The sequence below is a fragment of the Diadema antillarum genome, unplaced genomic scaffold (genome assembly GCF_040938485.1).
Source record: "Diadema antillarum isolate AM-2024a unplaced genomic scaffold, OU_Dant_1.0 scf00000046, whole genome shotgun sequence".
In the NCBI taxonomy this organism is placed as follows: domain Eukaryota; kingdom Metazoa; phylum Echinodermata; class Echinoidea; order Diadematoida; family Diadematidae; genus Diadema; species Diadema antillarum.
The window spans coordinates 1,022,743-1,039,780 of NW_027270935.1; the positions used below are offsets into that span (position 1 = coordinate 1,022,743).

Sequence of the window (17,038 nt, forward strand, 5' to 3'; positions counted from 1 at the left end):
GGCTTCATAATAAACTTATTTGCAACACATCGATTCTACACTTTTTGTTTCACATTTCAAAATGATGCTGATGTATGAATAAAAGCTATGAAAATAGAAAGAATCTTTGATAGATTATTGAAACTGTCTATTTAGACCACTCAGTTAAACTCTCTGTTAAACTTTCTCTGTCTAAAATATTATCAGGTATGAACAAGGCACATTTCCAGTTGATTTTTGCTTCACCGGAGATCATTACTTCTGGCGTATGGTGGGAGTGGCTCAAGAAACATCGCCAGAACATCTCTCTTGTGGCAGTGGATGAAGTACATTGCCCTTCCAAGTGGTGAGATAAAGTCCTCTTAATTTCAGACCTACCGAGTATATGAAATTCACAGATAAAATTATCAGATACTGACTGCAAGCAAAGCAAGACAAGTTCACATACGCTTTCATGTTCATGTATATGCCCCCATATCAAAACAACTGTTTCCCCATTTCCTGCATTACCCAGGTAGATGATCCTTGGCTAACTGATGCTCGTGTCTGTCAACCATTATTACAAGAGCAATAAACAGGGCAAACAATGGCAATAAAGAGATATTCTTGGAGTGCCAATCACCCCCACCCCCCCCCAGCATGCCTATGAGTGGAATACCTTTCATATTACACTAGTTACATTATTCAAAATTAATTTGTAGTCTACTAGTATTACATAGAATCACTGGGGGGGGGGGGAGGAGTGATTGACACCTTCAGACCCATTGAAAAGTTTATACTTATCAAACATGCAAACATATTTCACATGCAAAAAAAAAAAAAATTCCATGGTCTCAAGAGGGAAAAGGGAAAACAACCCCTCCCAGACCCTCCCCTTGTCAGCTGATGAAACCCTAAAGTGGCAGCAGAAGTTGCACTGAAGGCCCCCCCCCCTTTTTTTTTTTTTTGCTTGTTAGCTGGTGAAACCCCGAAGTGGAACCAGAAATGAACTGCCCCTCCCCCATTTTTAAAAACGTGGCGCCAAACCGTCAAAACGCACACCCTCCCCATCCCACTCCCCTTGATTAAAGCTGGTGATGATCCTGCTTACCAATCTATCTACTTGATTTGGTTAAAGAGTATGTACATGTACATTTATTTACTCAGGTAATACAACAGGTCTTAAAGCTTTTATATATATAGATAATTAATTCATGATATTTTGTTTTTATGATTCTAACTAAATCAAGGGGAAAAAGCTTCAGACCAGACTATCTGAGAGTAGAGAGGTTGCGCAGTATCTTGATGTGTCCATGGATGCTGATTACAGCTACTGCAACAGACCATATGGTTGAAGAAATCCTAGAGCTTCTCCACATGAAAAGATCACGGATCAACATTTCTGCAACAGTTCCTGACAGGTACACAAATAATTGTTGCTCAATCAATATGCTGAATAATGAGAAAGTATCAGTCAAAGAAGATTGATCACAGTATTGCATTAAAAAGTGATAATAGAGTCATGTATAGTGAGGAGCATACATCCTATGTCAGTATGTAGATATTTTTGACAATGTCTATCTAGAGTGCATGCGCATGTATTTCCCTGACAAAAATAGTAAAGGAGAAGCGTATATGTGTAGCTCATAGTGTCGTACATTACAAACAAAGTGATGTTTTGTTAGCACATTTTATAAGATGCCATATTAGGATTAATGCAACTTTTTGATCACGGGTAATAAGCACACAATTCCATTTACATTTAATTGCACAATTATATCTGATGTATATATGATTGCACATCTGATCAGTGGCATTGAGATCTTGGTGGTTGTCACTTCGAGTTAACATGTAATATGTGTAACTCATTTACCTGCATTTCCTCCCTAAATATATGGTTTACATCAGCAAAAACTGGTACCAGACTACTGATAATCTGATTCATGAGATAGAAGTTGATCAAAATGCTTCTGCAGCTACAGTCACTAGAGTCACTACAGTGCTGACTCTTACAAAACCTTTTGCAACCACTGACAACTAGGCATCCATTAGGCATATGTTATCAGCAGTCATCTACCAGCTTGAAACCAGTTTCGGATTATGTGTGACCATATACATGTATTTAAGAACATAAATCTGCTTGATCATGAGGACACACCTAATAACAAGTATTTAATTCATGTTAATTGCAGGCCAAACATCCACTTGGCTATCCACAACTGCAGCTCCAGAGACTTCACAGAATACCTCTACTGGTATTTAGAACTCCTCAAGGCAAACCAAGAACGGACACCCAAAGCAATCATCTATGCACGGTACAGCATATCTCATGAATGACACTTTCACTTTTCGGTGATCTGGGTATGGAGACTTATGTTATATTATGGCACTGGTGTGGAGTAATCCTGTCCATTCCTAAAATTCTTTCTGACGATTCTCATGAGATTAATACACAGATTAAAAAAAGGAATGTCCGGCATCATCTGCAGGGTAATGAACCTCCTAGCAAAACCAAAATCAAGTAATCTACATGACCTGCTTCAAAATGGTCAAGGTTCTGAAAAGAATTTTGCTCAAAATAATAGAAGACCTTCATGATATCATATATATTCCTTTATCATGGTGAAATTTAACCACATGACAGCATATCAACACCATACAGATCTATAACGCTGATATGCAATACTCTTTACAATTGAACTCCTTGTTCTACTTCATATTTCATGATTCTTGAGAATTCAATCATTTAGGTTGTGACCATCTTGAATGACTTTATCTAACGGTGAAAGGCCATCACACACTATTTGACTTCTAGTCCCACGACTGACTGACTTTGGATATGAAATTAACAAGCATGTTTATTCTGAGGCTATATACTGTGATTCATTTAAGATCCAAAGTTTGTCAGTCATAGGACCAAAAACATATATAGTGTGCCATGGCCTTAATATGCACATTTCAAATTATCTTACAGCAACATCGACCACGTGGCAGAAATATGGGCATGGATCAACATGGAGATGGGGTTCAAAGATGCTGATGAGAGAATCTGCGAAATGTACCACGGAAGTTCCGACACAAACAGTCAGCTTCGCATCACTGAATCATTCAGAGGCATCAATAGCAGGATCCGGTGTGTTGTCGCAACAGTGGCATTTGGTTTAGGTATCAACGTTCCGGATGTTGAGTTTGTGCTACACTTTGGCGTTCCGTCTGACATCTTGTCTTATTGGCAAGAAGTGGGACGTGCTGGGAGGGATGGGAGGACAAGTCAAGCTCACATGTACATTTTCCCAGGTGCCCTGAATTCGAGATGGACGGATGAGCAATTTATTGACTTGATCAATGCAGTCTTGAAGAAGACAAAGTGCTTCAGGAAGGGAATCCTGGAGTATCTCACTGTTAAAGAAATGCGTGAGAGCATTCAGTCTGGCCCTGCTCACTCATGTTGCAGTGTCTGCGATGGGTAGATTCATGCCTTCTTGGATGAAGACGTAATGTTTTTCCACATGTCCAATTTTACCGAAAGACTCTGCAACTTTTCACCCAATTTCTTTGGATTTTGCATCATACATCTTCCTTCGAATGCCCCAAAGCCTGAGTGTTCCCTGCCTGGGATATAGTCCAAAAGGGCATCAGCCTGATATTCTTCAGTGAAGCGTCGTATGTCAGCGTCATATAAATCTGTCCTCTTGCCTCGAGTACTATCTTCCATGTCAACTATGCCTGCACCTGTAAAGAGGGCATCAAGGTCCTTTCCAAAGGGCCCACTCATTTGTGCGCATCTGGACAGTTGTTGTGGTGTAGTACTTCCCCCAGATGACTTTACCATTCCTGTGAAAATTAAGAGAGCGATGTTTGTCATGAGGTTAATTTATCGTATTGAAATTTAATATGTGAGGTTTTCATGCCTCTGCCGCAAGAGACACACTATTTTCAGTTTCTTCAGCCATACTTCTGTCCAGCTGTCTGTCCATCATTCTGTCTGTTCGTCCTTTGCCCATAATCTATTTTGTGGACAGCAAAACTTAACCATTTGAAGTATTTTAATAAGATGTTATATGAGTGGGCAATGTAGTGGTTATCAACTTTTCAGTGCCCCTGCTCAAGGTCGGAGATCTAGGTCATATTCTTACATTTCTTTTCAAGACGTATTGTAAGAAACATGTAAGTTGTAGGCATACAAGTCGCAATAGTAGCATTTCTGATTGTTATTGTTTATATTGAAACAAATTTTTACCCTTGAATACAATAGACAATAAGTATGTTTTAGCTAAAGTAAGTTGTGAATCAATACTTAAACTCGAAGCCAATACTAAAAGGTATTATTTCTTCCAGACATTCCTAAGCATTGGCCCATTAATCGATTGTGAACAATTTATTATGATATTGTGTGTTGTTTCATATTTACTGTATGCTTAATGCAAAGTGTATAAGAAATCACATGCAGTTGGATTGATCATGTGCTTGAACAAGACCCCTAAAATGTCCGTAACTTATTTATGCCTCCCCCATGAAGTGTCCCTGGAGGCATTGTGTTTTCAAGTTGTCTGTCCTTTTTTTTCGTTATCATTTTGTGGACAGCTTAATTCTAAAACCATTTGAGATATCCGATGGTATGTCTATGTCACTTTTATGTGAAGATGCTCAAGGTCAGAGGTCAAGGACAAATGCTCAAAATTTCACTGTTTCCAATGTATCTATTCCACGCCTGAACATATTTTCTAAAAACTTAGTGTATACATATACTACCCAATGAAGATTCACTTGAGAGAGATTTGGGTTATGAGGTCAAAGGTCAAGTGAAAATATCAACATTTCATTTTTTTCTCCATATGTCGGAAATGGTTGGAGGTATGATACTTACAGCTGCATGGAACTTAGCACACATGCATGTATTGACTGGCAGTGACTTTCTGGGGAATTTTCAATGTATTGTAAAACAGAAATGTTGCTATGGCTATATAGTAGCCATAGTTACATTTCTATTTTACAATACACTGAACATGATTTCTGATAAGTTTCGGTTTGATGGGTTTGAAATTATTTCCTTCTTTTATGTTTTTGGTGCATTTAAATTCAAGAGCTCCTTTTCATCAGAATGATAGCAGGATTGTAGGTCCCTATAGGAGATATAATTTGATTACAGTTCAACCAAATTAAAAAAGTGTGACCCTTCTTTCTTTGTTGATTATGTGCTAAGTCAGTGGTGTGGTAGACATAGTGTATTTTTCCAGGCAATGAAGTGACTAAGGACTCCAATCCATACAGGCACCTGGTAGAAGATAGTGCATTTCCATTATAATAAACATGGTTATAACAAAATTCCGGTTGCAAGGAAGTAAAAAAATTCAGGCAATAACATCATCCACTCTATGTTTTTTTTCAGTGCTTTTTGTTCTGTTACAATGAAATTTGGATGTAACAAAAAGAAAACCGGTGATTCCAAGGACTTTGTTATAATGAGGGGTCCACTGATGTATGTGCCAATTCTCTGTCACCTTTCAATAACTTTAGAAAAAAAGCTTTTGACAGCAATACAAAAGAACTGGCTGTAATTACCTTCTACATCTGAAGAGAAAATTAAAAGTTTGTGGAGTATAAATTAAGAATTATGATATTCACCCACATAATCCAAGTTCATGAATTCGTTCACGAGATCCAGTCCAATGTTTCCTCCACGTCTCCCTTTGGGGTTTGCCACTCTATTCCACACAAAGCTTAGCTGAAGCTTTGGATCAGCAAACCCTCCAACGCCTAATTAGCAATCAAAACACAATCAATCACAGAAAGGGCTCAAGTTTCTATAATGATCTGTAGAGAAGAAACAATGAAGTGAAGCAACTGGTGGGGTAGCTTGTGGTATTGCCAGCCCTTTTTTGTTACCTTGTTGTATTACTAAGTACAAGATAAAACTGAAGATAAAAGAAGAATGACATGGGGGCACGTGCTCTCCTTCACATATGTTTAAATAGTGTGCATGTACACTGATCAATTATATCAAGAGCAAGAATGAAAGAACAAACATTAAGCTGCATTAGCATCATATTGGACAGTGTCAAAAAGTTTGTCAATCATAGACCAGTACATGTGTTCATGTTTGGTTGCAAGGAGTAACATTTTTCTCATCTGAAATGCATTGACAAGATATTGACTTAATTTGATAGCATGAATCAATGCAGCAGCATCCAATCATACCCATCAAAAAGTTCCATTTCTGTATTTCATCATCACGATAAGTATCACTTTCAATGAAAAAACAATTCCAAAAGCATGTACAGGTTTATCATAAACTTGTCATTCAATGAAACACTGTCTAAAACTCACATGCAAGAAAGTAATGCCCATTTATGAGATACTTCGGATGATTCTTCAGATGGAAGTCAATCATATCTGCTTTCCAGTCATCTGTCATGGCTGGTCCATCACCTTCTCTGACTGCTTGTCGTCTGACAAGGTGGCAAAGTCCTTCATACATGAGAGCTTTGGTGTGGTTAAGTATGTAGTCATCATTTTCAGCCCCAAGACTGCATTCATCTGAACAGTACCACTTATCTGGAAATGAATACAAAATAGAGAAGAATAAAAAGAAAATGAGAATGTAGAGTGTGTTATGCATTTTTTACTGTGTTGAATGATAGTACTTGGAGTAATTGTGAAGAGAACTTGTATGCCTGCCATACAAAGATTTGAATTTGCATTTGCTTGGGTACCTTCAATTGTTGAGCCTCCTTGCTCCCCTCTGGTAGAAGGACCACCATCATTTGAAGTTGGCCCTTTGTGTTTCTATATTTGTAGTGGTATTTGCGTTTTTTATCTAACATGGTCTTACTTTTTCCACACATGATAATACAACACTATTTATATATCAAGGCTTCACCACATTTTGAAGGGTCATATAGTGTATCTTGGATGTATTATCAAGTTAATATTGATATCTGCATAGAATATTTTCTGAATCCATGGCTTATTTAAGGACAGGATATGTTATCTCCCATCTCCACCCCATATCGGAACAGTTGTACTACACTTGTACATGTAAATATAGACATGCAGGAATGCCACAAAAACTAAGTGTTGCTACAACTCCTTACATAAAAGTTGGTATCTGAGTTCCCTCTGTTAGTCATGAATATATACATGCATATACAATTGTATTTCAATTTCTGTATTTGAGGGGTTTTTTTTCTGTTGGATTTAAATCTTGCCCCTCTACACAATAATAACTTCAACTTTGACTGTGTATCTTGAAATGTATGAGCTTTTATACAGGCATGCACAACAGCTTTCTGATTCTATCAGCATACTCCTGTTTCACTGCAACCCCTCACCCAAGATATGCACGCACACACACACACACACACACACACACACGAATTTGACATCTATCCTCATTACCTGCTACAGGGTCATCTTTGCTGATGTCGACACAGGACTTGTGATACCATTCATGCTTTTTACAGTGCTCTGCTAGGTGGCATTGCACCATCCCCTCATCTCCAGTCTGACACTTCTTATGGCAGAAGCAGTAGATGTACGAGTCACTGTCTTTACACCCTTGAGAGCAGTACCAGTCTTCGTCAGAATCTGGTGCCTCTTGGAGTCCCACACAGCTTAAATGGAACCATGCATGTCTACATGTCTTAGAGCAGCACATGACCATTTCATCTGACTTCTCTGTTGGTATATAAGCAAACATACAATGGCAAATAAACAAAAAAACACTTTAGGGTTATAAAGTGTTTATAGTAACTGTGTGCACAGTTGTATGTGAACTGAATTCAACTTGGTATTATCAGATCTTAATATTTACATTTGAAATCATGTCAGCTGTTAATGCTTCAGTAAAATGTTTCATTTTATTTGGAGAGTGCCACATCACTGCAGTGAGCTTTAATGCCTCGTAAGACAAATATAATAGATTTTAAGTTATTGATATGTAGATTAACAATGAAAATCCTCCCATAAATAATTCATAACACACTAGTATATACTGTGGACATGGAAGCTGTATTATCAACCCTTTTTCTCATTAGGCCCATTTCAGTAACTAGGGTAATGAATGGAGTGTCAACAGTAGGCATTTATGCAATCTGTTGCAATACAAAATGTCACTTCCAATTCCTTCAAGAGCCAGATCCATTCTTGCATCACAGAATATGTTTCTACTCGCAGACATGGTAACTAGACAATGATGAGTCACGTTGTCATGGCTATTTCAAAAGAGATGTTCATGAATTTCCTACCATCATATAAGATCTTTCTAGCCAAACATCAACCATTACACGAATATTCAGATTGAAGTTACCTTTTGTGTTGCAGAAACAGTACCGTAGAGCGTCATCAGGAACATCTCTTAATTTCTGATCAAAACCTGCTGCAGCTACTTGCACATCTCCTCGATCTGGCGGAGCCCAGCAGAAGTCCACCACCCGCTGTGATAGATTAGATAGCCACTTGAGCTGTGCTTCTACATCCTGCTCAGTTGGCAATCCTTTTGGCTGATCCTCTAGTGATGATACTCCGCATAGTTTCATTGCACACAGAACGATGTGTGATTCTGTCACAAACTAAAACGTTGAATGAGAGAATAAGAAATCTCTGAAACATGGTCTATTGAGAGTGAAACTAAGTAAATGTTATTTAGGATGGAAGGGGCAGGAATGATGAGTTAAGTAGCTGAATATCACCCAACGTCCACACATAAAAAAGTAACATAGCCAATCCAAATGCAGTAATTATTTTTTTTCATGAATTGAAATCGTCACAATTTCATTTATGTTGCAATTATCAGTTGTATGAGATTACTTAAAAACAACCAAAACTCAGTTGCAGTGAGCATCAACAAATAAAGAATTAGTAGTTCACACAAAGTCTATCATGGATTTATTACCTACACCAAGGAAGGAGGTTATGCTTTTGTCTGTTTTGATTTGTCAGAGTGCAAAATAACTCAAGTTGTCTACAGATTTGATGAAACTTTACTCACAGAAAAAGTTGAGAATGTCACAAAAAAACGCTGAAGAGGTAATCACATTTCAGCATTTTTTGTATATTTTTACTTACCTATCATTGGGAGTTATATGTGTATAAGTGGAAATGAATTGCTTCGAAGAGGTCTATGCTCTCTGATTCCTTTTCTAGTTTTTGTATTTTCATACAAAAGTTTATATACACTTATATATACCTTATACAGATCCCAGACATGCTGAAAGTTCTCAACTGCATCTCTCTTGAATGACCTGTGATTGAACTCATTCTTCAGTTGAGCAATGGTTCCCCTGTCAGCCAGGCTGGATGCTTGGAAGAACTTGTTGTTTGAATCCTGTTTGTATGATAATGATTATGCATAGTTCATATAATAGGCACAGCTAGGATTGGGTTTGTAGGTGTTTCATGTTAGTGGCTTTGCCTCCCCAACACACTTTACATGTACAATAAAAGGGAGGCACCCGTGTTGGAAACTGTCACCCCCAATGCAGAGTGTTCAAATCAGATTGCAATTGAACTGAATGTTTAATTATTTCGTATTCATGAATGAACTACCTGTACATGAGGCCCTTTATTTTTATATGTGGCCTTTGGAAATCTACCATAAATTTCAGAATGAAAGAAAAAAATCCTTTACTTTAACATACCATTACTGCCGTTGTCAAATTGAGCCAATATTTTTTTTCTTGTTTTTTTTTAAAGGCAGGTTGTGAATACAAAAGAAATTTTTTGCACACATATTTCTGACTATCTGCATCACTACTTCCATCCCCAAATTATCAGTTGCTTTTTTTTTTCACCAAACATTATAAACATAACATAGGCCTACACAAGTTACCAAAATGGTATATCATTACCTGCACATGGAGGATTTCCTTGTGGAACTCTTGCGGGCAAGCGTAAAATGCCTCCAAACGGTCATCCCACTTTGCTCCATTACTCCTAGCCCGCTGTGCGTGGAGAATGCGCTCAATGGTGAGGCCATCACCACTCAGGAGACATGGTTTGGGATGATCATCCACAACAGGAACATATTTCTGCAAATGCTCCATCACTGAGATCATACCCTGAGTGGAGCCTGGATCAGCGTCAACAACTCCCAGAGTGACCTATATTTCAAAAAAGAAAGGAAGGGAGGAACGAAGGAAGGAAGAAAGAAAGAAAGAAAGAGAAATTGAAGTAATGTTTCTTGCAAAAGTGATGTATTTAATACTATGATTGCAGACCACAGGCAAGCAACATATGGGAGGGTTAATTTTTGGGCAGACTAGGTATTACAATGTATCTTTTTTCTCAGAGTGCTTCCTACCCCAGTGGCGGATCCAGAGGGGGCGCAACCAGCACACGCCCCCCCCCTTTAATTTTCATTAGAAACAAAGAAAATAAAAAGGATAAAATGAAATGAAACCCAGAAGTGGCAATAGTAATATTAGTCACGCCCCCACCCCCCCCCCCTTTACAGAATTCCGGGATCCGCCCCTGCTACCCTCCCCTTCTTTAAAATTGCATTCAAACCTACCATATCCCCACAATGATTACTTTAACCCCTCCTTATGATAGAATAGGAATAAACTACAAAAACATGTTTCAAGGAAGACAAGCACTCCTATTTAATGCACATGCATTGAATAAAAACAATTGTGTTACCATGTTAAATAAAAACTTACACATTGAGATTTCTCATCCATTTCAGTAGTATGAGAATGAAGGATTCTGGAGGGAATCTTGTTCTGTAGATGCTTAAGTTGCGTCATGTGCTTGGGTAGCAGGGACTGTACCAGAAAAACTGCTCTTGCTCTCTGTCGCTCAAACACATCAGGAGATGGAAGGAATGTGTATGGATCAAGACTTGCTGCTGGTACTTGTAGAATTGCTGATCCCTCTTTGACTCGATCTTTGACAGCAAAACACATCGTTTGCAGGAGGAACTTGTTTCCATGTCCTTTCCTCTGATGTTTGGCTTCAGTTCCAACCTGTATGTTGTCAATACAGAAGCCATAGCTGTATCCGCCGGTGTCCTTGATCGTCTGCTGAGTTTCTGGTTTTTCCTAATAAGCAGAAAGAGGGGAAAAAGTTTGTCTTTCTTTAACCCAATAAGGCCCAAGCTTATTTTGACCCCTTCCAGGGGGGGGGGGGGGGGCACACATTGTGCTCTATATAATCTTTTTACTATATGATGTATGACTGTCATATTTGGCACTTTATATCAATCATTTTCATTTGCCACAAGTGAAAAGCAAGGAAACCTTCACTATTTTGTAATGGTTGAAATTTATTAAGGTCAACATGTGGGGGCGCTATTCATTACAAGGTAAAGAAAATAATGCATAAGAGCTACGCTGAATTGCTTGGGATAGTTTTAGATATTTGTATCACATTTCATATTTCCATAGTATTGATATTCTTTTGCAGATTTATAATATGATAAACAAATGATGTTAAAGGCAAAACACATAATAATAGGGTAATCTTAAGAAAATGCTGCATTTTCAATTATTTCCATTATATTTCTTGTTTGATGGCTATGTCACAGCGACCATTGTAGGGTAATTCACAACCATAATTACTTCACTTTTTGGTCCTTCAGCAAATTACAGCCAAGAAAACCCCATTTTATCTATTATCATAATTGTTAACTGAAATTGGAACAGAAAATCATGCAAAATCTGACGAACATGGTTGTCAGTTTATGGTTGCCCTGGCAGCTAGTAATACCTGACATAGTTAAATTATATATCAAACTGTTTGCAATAAGATTTTAGGAAAGGTCACCAAATATTGTTGAAATCAGGTAAAGGGTGTCGGAGTGGCGAACAAAAACATTGTGCCCCCCCCCCCCCTTGGGCTTTATAGGGTTAAAGTGTGCGGATAACAGGGGGACATGACATTTTCATCTCTTGCTTCTCATCTACAGATGTGTTTATTGGGTGTTGACACTTTAGAGATTCAAAATAATTTTCTTAAAATATTAGTTCTGCAGATCAAGTACATTTTCCAAGCTTTCTAACAAAATAACCCTTTGAGTAGCATTCTACAACTTTTCACTGAAATAAGTTTGCCCACCTGAGATTCTTTCCACTTCCACAGTTCATCATCATGTTTCTTCCCAATGATGTCCACATTTCGTCTGGCTGTGTCCGCACTTTGAGATATCCCCATGTGGTTCAATGTGGTGAATACCTTGTGGCTCACTCGTTGTCTCCAGAGCTCTATCCCAATGCAGGATTGCACAAATTTGTAGATCGGACATTTTGTGTAGAGGACAATTGCAAGTATTTGACCAGCCTTTCGAGCCAGATCACTGCAAAGAAGATTTATTATATCATTTATAACATCTGTATTACCATTAATGACATAACTTTTATTACATCACTGTAATTTATGAAAAATGTGTTTGGTCTTGGTCACTTGTTGCTTGTTCCCAGTAATATTATAGGAAAAGGGAAAAGGATGTGTTTTAAGAACATTAGGCCTATCATTATGAACTGTTCAAACTGGTTATTTTTGTGTTTTATTTTGATATATATGTATGAAAACAGTTGATTGTTACCCGTTGAGACGAAAGAGGAACTTCAGTTTTTTTCTTTTGTTAACCAAATACATTTCATACATAAATAGAACATTCTTTTTCACAGAATCTGTTAGCCATCATTTGTGAATATATTTTGATTTGATTTGATGTATTTTCCACTTTCAATCAGATACAAATTGAAAACAAATTTCAAAAGCACAAAGACAAAGAACAGCAAGTGCAGTGATATTTAACAATGTAGTGTACAAACAGATACAAATGAGCAATTGCATTAAGCAGTATATGTGTATACATACACACAAAAACATATTTTTTTCAGTAAATAACAGAGACAATTGAATGCAGGAGACTGCCATCGTAAGCGATTTAACTTGAAATGGATGGGGCCTCATTAAACTATCCAGTGACACAACTCTAAGATGAAAGTTAGTGCTCAGGTGGATCCAGTTACTGTATATAATTCATTCACTCATAATATGTTATATATACACACATCTCTATTATATTGACATTATGTTCAATTATTATGTCTTGTTATGCTGCTATTATAGGGCCTACCCATAAACAGCCCTCAGGGTTCTCTCCGCAGTTCATAGGTAATTGTCAATAGTGTTGATTTTATCTTACATTATATTTACCTTCTGTTTTCTCCATTTTTCTTGACTGGCATCATTGCCCAGATGCAGCTTACTGTGGCTGGCATGCTCTGCTCTGCCTCCTCCAAGGCTTTTTCCCAGGAAAATGCAGCAACTGTAGTGTGGTTCACTTCTTGCTGAAACGCTTCCAGCTTTGGTTTTGCTTTCATCTGACATTGAAGATGAAGTAACAATCTTTAAATAAATATGCATAAATTATTTTCTGCAGAAAATGAAAATCAGGAAGAAAAGCTGTGCTGAATTAAAAGTGTGAAGAAGAATGAAATTACTGTTTCCTTCTTTTCATCTCATTATCCATCTGTGAAAAGTAAGTGTTTTCTATAGTAAAGGGAGGGTAAAATTTTGTCGTGATGGGGCTTTTGGTTTCCATCGTTTTTATTATGATGAACGGATGCTGATTCTTTTTTTAGTTAGAATCTCTTTGTGGTTATTTGCGTGTATTCAGTATAATGCGAGTCAAAGCACACCTCGAATACAACTAAACCAACTCTGTTCAGCCAAATATCATTACAACCTCAAGTAACAGTAAATGAATGGATAACTAAATAAATAGAATCAAAAAGAAATCCTAATTGAGGTGATAAATATTATTTACATATTTTATGGCTCGGTCACAAAAAAAAAAAAAAAAATTGATATCAAGATAAGAACTGCTACGAACGTAAGTTCGGATCCTGGTCGATGATCTAATGCAAAGGTTTTTTGTTTTGTTTTGTTTTGTTTTTTAACTTCGTGAAAACCCCACTCTTCGTAAGGTGGCCATTATTATGAACCTCAGAATTCGTATACGAACAGTGACATTCGTACGAGCGCTTCGTTCCAACGAACTTTTCAGTGACCCGATAGATGGCAAACTTAGTTGTTACGATTTCAGTGATCACCCCTCCCCCCTCCCCCCCAAAAAAAAAAAAAAAAAAAAATGGAGAAAAAAGTAATTCCGAGGGTGAACATGTTGTGGGTACCTAGCTGCTGGTGATGAAAGAACTAATAGGCCCATATTTTGTGACCCGCTCCAACAAAAAGATCCAGAAGTCGTCGGAGGATTTTCTTAAAATGACATGACATTATCCCCTTACTCTCCTGCTTTAAGTTCGTATATAACAAGACTAATTAAAGTACTTGGTTGCGGAGATATCAATGATTTTATGAGACCATGTCGACTGAGTGGTCTAAGAAAAGCTAAGAAATCAGCGTTTTGAGAAAACCGCGCCTTCAATGTTTGTTTTGTTCTTTTTTTATCCCCCGATACATGCCATGCACGGATCGATAAGATCACTCCCTCGTTGCTAGGGGCGGGGCCTTTCTGCGGCGCTAAATCTAAATCGTCGGACACTTCTGTTCAGTTGAAAGTCGCAAAATCAGGGCCAAGAAAAATTCTACTCTCTTGCCTTTCCTTTAATCATTTAGCGTCGAAATTTCGGCAGATGATAGACGATATATTAGACTACAAAACCATGTCAAAAACGGAAATTTGATAGTTTTGGCCGATTTTGACGATCTGACGTTAAACACAATTTTCTCGGCTCAGCCGTCAGCGATTCTAGAATCCTTTCGTTGTGGCAAGTCATATTTATTCTTAAATTGATATTAACAGCGATAATAATTCTACTACTAATAAATATAATATACTGTATGCAGCAGCGTCATAATTGTGATGTTAACACATAGGCCTAAGAATGAAAACAGCGTACCTCATTTTTGATCATCTCTGCTGCGGCAGTAATCACTGCTCGCTTTGCGGGTGCAGAGTTCTTGGACATTGTCCGGATGCCCAGCAAATACCGATATGATTTTATAAACCCCACTGCTTTCTCTAGTGGTGTTGGCATAGAATCATCGGGATCCCCGGATGCACGCTCTTCTCCTTCTCCTTCTCCTTCTCCTTCTCCTTCTTCATCTTCCTCTTCATCGCTTGCTTCACATCCAGTGTTCTCAGCTTGACTTCCTCCAACATTGAAATCAAGCTGCTCTGTTTGACTTGTGGATATCTGTTTTTGTGGGGTCGCAAAAAGGGCCCTCTTTTTTGCCTTGGGGGTTGGGGATACTGGCTCCTTATTCTCGCGTAGTTGACTTCTCGGAGGGCGCCGACGAGCAGTCCGTTTTTTCCCTCGTTTCATAGTGTTTCGGAATATTTCGGTGCGGCATTTAGTGCACACAAAATTGTCTAGGTATACAGTCCTGCCACAAAGCTTGAAGGCTGTACCCGGAGATGTCACAATTGTGGCAAGTCTAGATCGATTGTACCCCTTCAGTCCTTTTTCAAATAAAGTCATGCACATAGCACATCTCGATGGATCAAAATGAGCCATGACTCCGTCCAGCGGTTAAGAGAAAAAGGGGGAAAAGAGAGACAGGCTTTACCCTGCGTGCTCAGAAAAGTTTTCCCGCCATCGTGTGCAGCTTTGGTCAGAGCGACGAACTTAGCTGATCTCATACAGCCTAGAAACACGAGGAGGGAGCGCAAAAGTTACGCAAGTGTGGATTTACACCTGGGGAACGCATGCACGTGGTTAGTCAAGCCTAAGGCGGTTAGCACATACTGAATATGTGACAGGAAAAAAACATAAATGTCGCAATGATGAAAACGGTATACCCCGCTCTTCCAAAACTGTCTATACACAACATATTGCCAATGTGAGGTGGTTTCATGACAAGCAAATAATCACACTCTGCAGTCTGTACGTACACCAATTTTCATGACAATAATACTTTCAGCCATTCTTAAAAGGTAGACGGAAAAAAGTGACATTTTGGCGTTTCATCTAGACTTTCAACTCAGAGCGGAAATATTTCCCGTATCGTATCATTTTGTCCAGAATATGTTCAAATTAGTCCATAAACATCTGTCAATGTCTAAGGTACATGTTTGTGTGGATAAATTAGCTTAATTTCACAGTTCTATAGGTATAATCTTTGCATTATAAACTGACTATTGACACTTGAACTTTGTCTTAATGACATAAACCTCTCGGGAAAATCATCAAGCAATACATGTATATGTGCTGTTTTATTAAGGATGTCTTGAGCATTTTTCAAAATATTATTATGTACATTATAACTATATATATAAATGTATATATATATATATATATATATATAATATATATACGTGTATGGTGCAAAATGTTTACCTTTGATCTTTAGCCCATTGCATGGCCTCAAACTTTATTTATTATATGCAGAATCAACCTTTACCTGATAATACTTTCAATGTGTACATGTAGTTTCATGAAAATAAATTCAGAAATTGTACATGTTGATATATATAGAGATGTTGGGAAAATGGTGGACTTGTAGTATAACCTTGACCTAAGATCATTGCCTCTGATAGGCACAGCATATTAGTGCACTCATACAGTGTGCATGTAAGTGACACTGGGCTTGCATTATTGTCACCTTCCCTCCCCAGGTATATAGCATCACGATCATGAGAATGAGTACTAGGGACATGACATAATAATTTAGTGCTTATTTTATTCCTAATGCGAATGAGAAGGAAGAGAATAAGTGTATGAATATGCTTGTACATTACCATCACCAATACATAAAAGGTGTAATCACACACTCGTATGTATAAATAACAATATCAATATGAAGCTATAATTGAGTGTATAGTGTTATTAGATATAGTGTCGATAATAGTGCAAAAAAAGACACTAAATGTTTTGAAAATGACATATATATAGGGAGCAGTGGAATACAATCCCCATGACCATATGGATGGATCTGAAAGGGTTACTTTCTAGTTTTTCATTAACCAATCCATCATACCGTTAAGATGAAAGCCAGTCTAAAACTTTATCTATATTTCATGAGAATGAAAAAAAAAATCCAGGAGAACACTGCAAAAATGATAAAATCAGATTTAAAAAAAAGGAAATAATGACATTCTGATATAAAA

General features: G+C 37.7%; 2 protein-coding genes across 2 annotated transcripts; one reads left to right on the top strand and one right to left on the bottom strand.

Moving 5' to 3' along the window:
• The first annotated feature begins 1,305 nt into the window (after nt 1-1,305).
• Nucleotides 1,306-3,428, top strand: LOC139715335 (ATP-dependent DNA helicase RecQ-like). The gene is made up of 3 exons (XM_071626911.1): nt 1,306-1,379; nt 2,151-2,273; nt 2,933-3,428. Exons 1-3 carry the CDS (start codon nt 1,306-1,308, stop codon nt 3,426-3,428), a joined length of 693 nt encoding a protein of 230 aa, XP_071483012.1.
• Nucleotides 2,954-14,897, bottom strand: LOC139715336 (uncharacterized). The gene is made up of 11 exons (XM_071626912.1): nt 14,829-14,897; nt 13,120-13,286; nt 12,013-12,250; nt 10,617-10,997; nt 9,807-10,058; nt 9,146-9,283; nt 8,267-8,528; nt 7,357-7,635; nt 6,286-6,513; nt 5,584-5,715; nt 2,954-3,792 (listed from the first exon to the last, which is right to left on the bottom strand). The coding sequence occupies exons 1-11, from the start codon at nt 14,895-14,897 to the stop codon at nt 3,431-3,433; spliced, it is 2,508 nt and encodes an 835-aa protein (XP_071483013.1). The 3' UTR covers nt 2,954-3,430.
• Between the last annotated feature and the right edge of the window lie 2,141 nt (nt 14,898-17,038).

Coding starts and splice junctions, on each gene's coding strand:
- LOC139715335 (XM_071626911.1), top strand. CDS start 1,306: ATGGTTGAAGAAATCCTAGAGCTTCTCCACATGAAAAGATCACGGATC. Junction 1,380..2,150: donor TCTGCAACAGTTCCTGACAG/GTACACAAATAA, acceptor TGTTAATTGCAG/GCCAAACATCCACTTGGCTA. Junction 2,274..2,932: donor AAAGCAATCATCTATGCACG/GTACAGCATATC, acceptor ATTATCTTACAG/CAACATCGACCACGTGGCAG.
- LOC139715336 (XM_071626912.1), bottom strand. CDS start 14,897: ATGTCCAAGAACTCTGCACCCGCAAAGCGAGCAGTGATTACTGCCGCA. Junction 7,636..8,266: donor CTGTTTCTGCAACACAAAAG/GTAACTTCAATC, acceptor ATATACCAACAG/AGAAGTCAGATGAAATGGTC. Junction 6,514..7,356: donor CAAAGATGACCCTGTAGCAG/GTAATGAGGATA, acceptor ATTCATTTCCAG/ATAAGTGGTACTGTTCAGAT.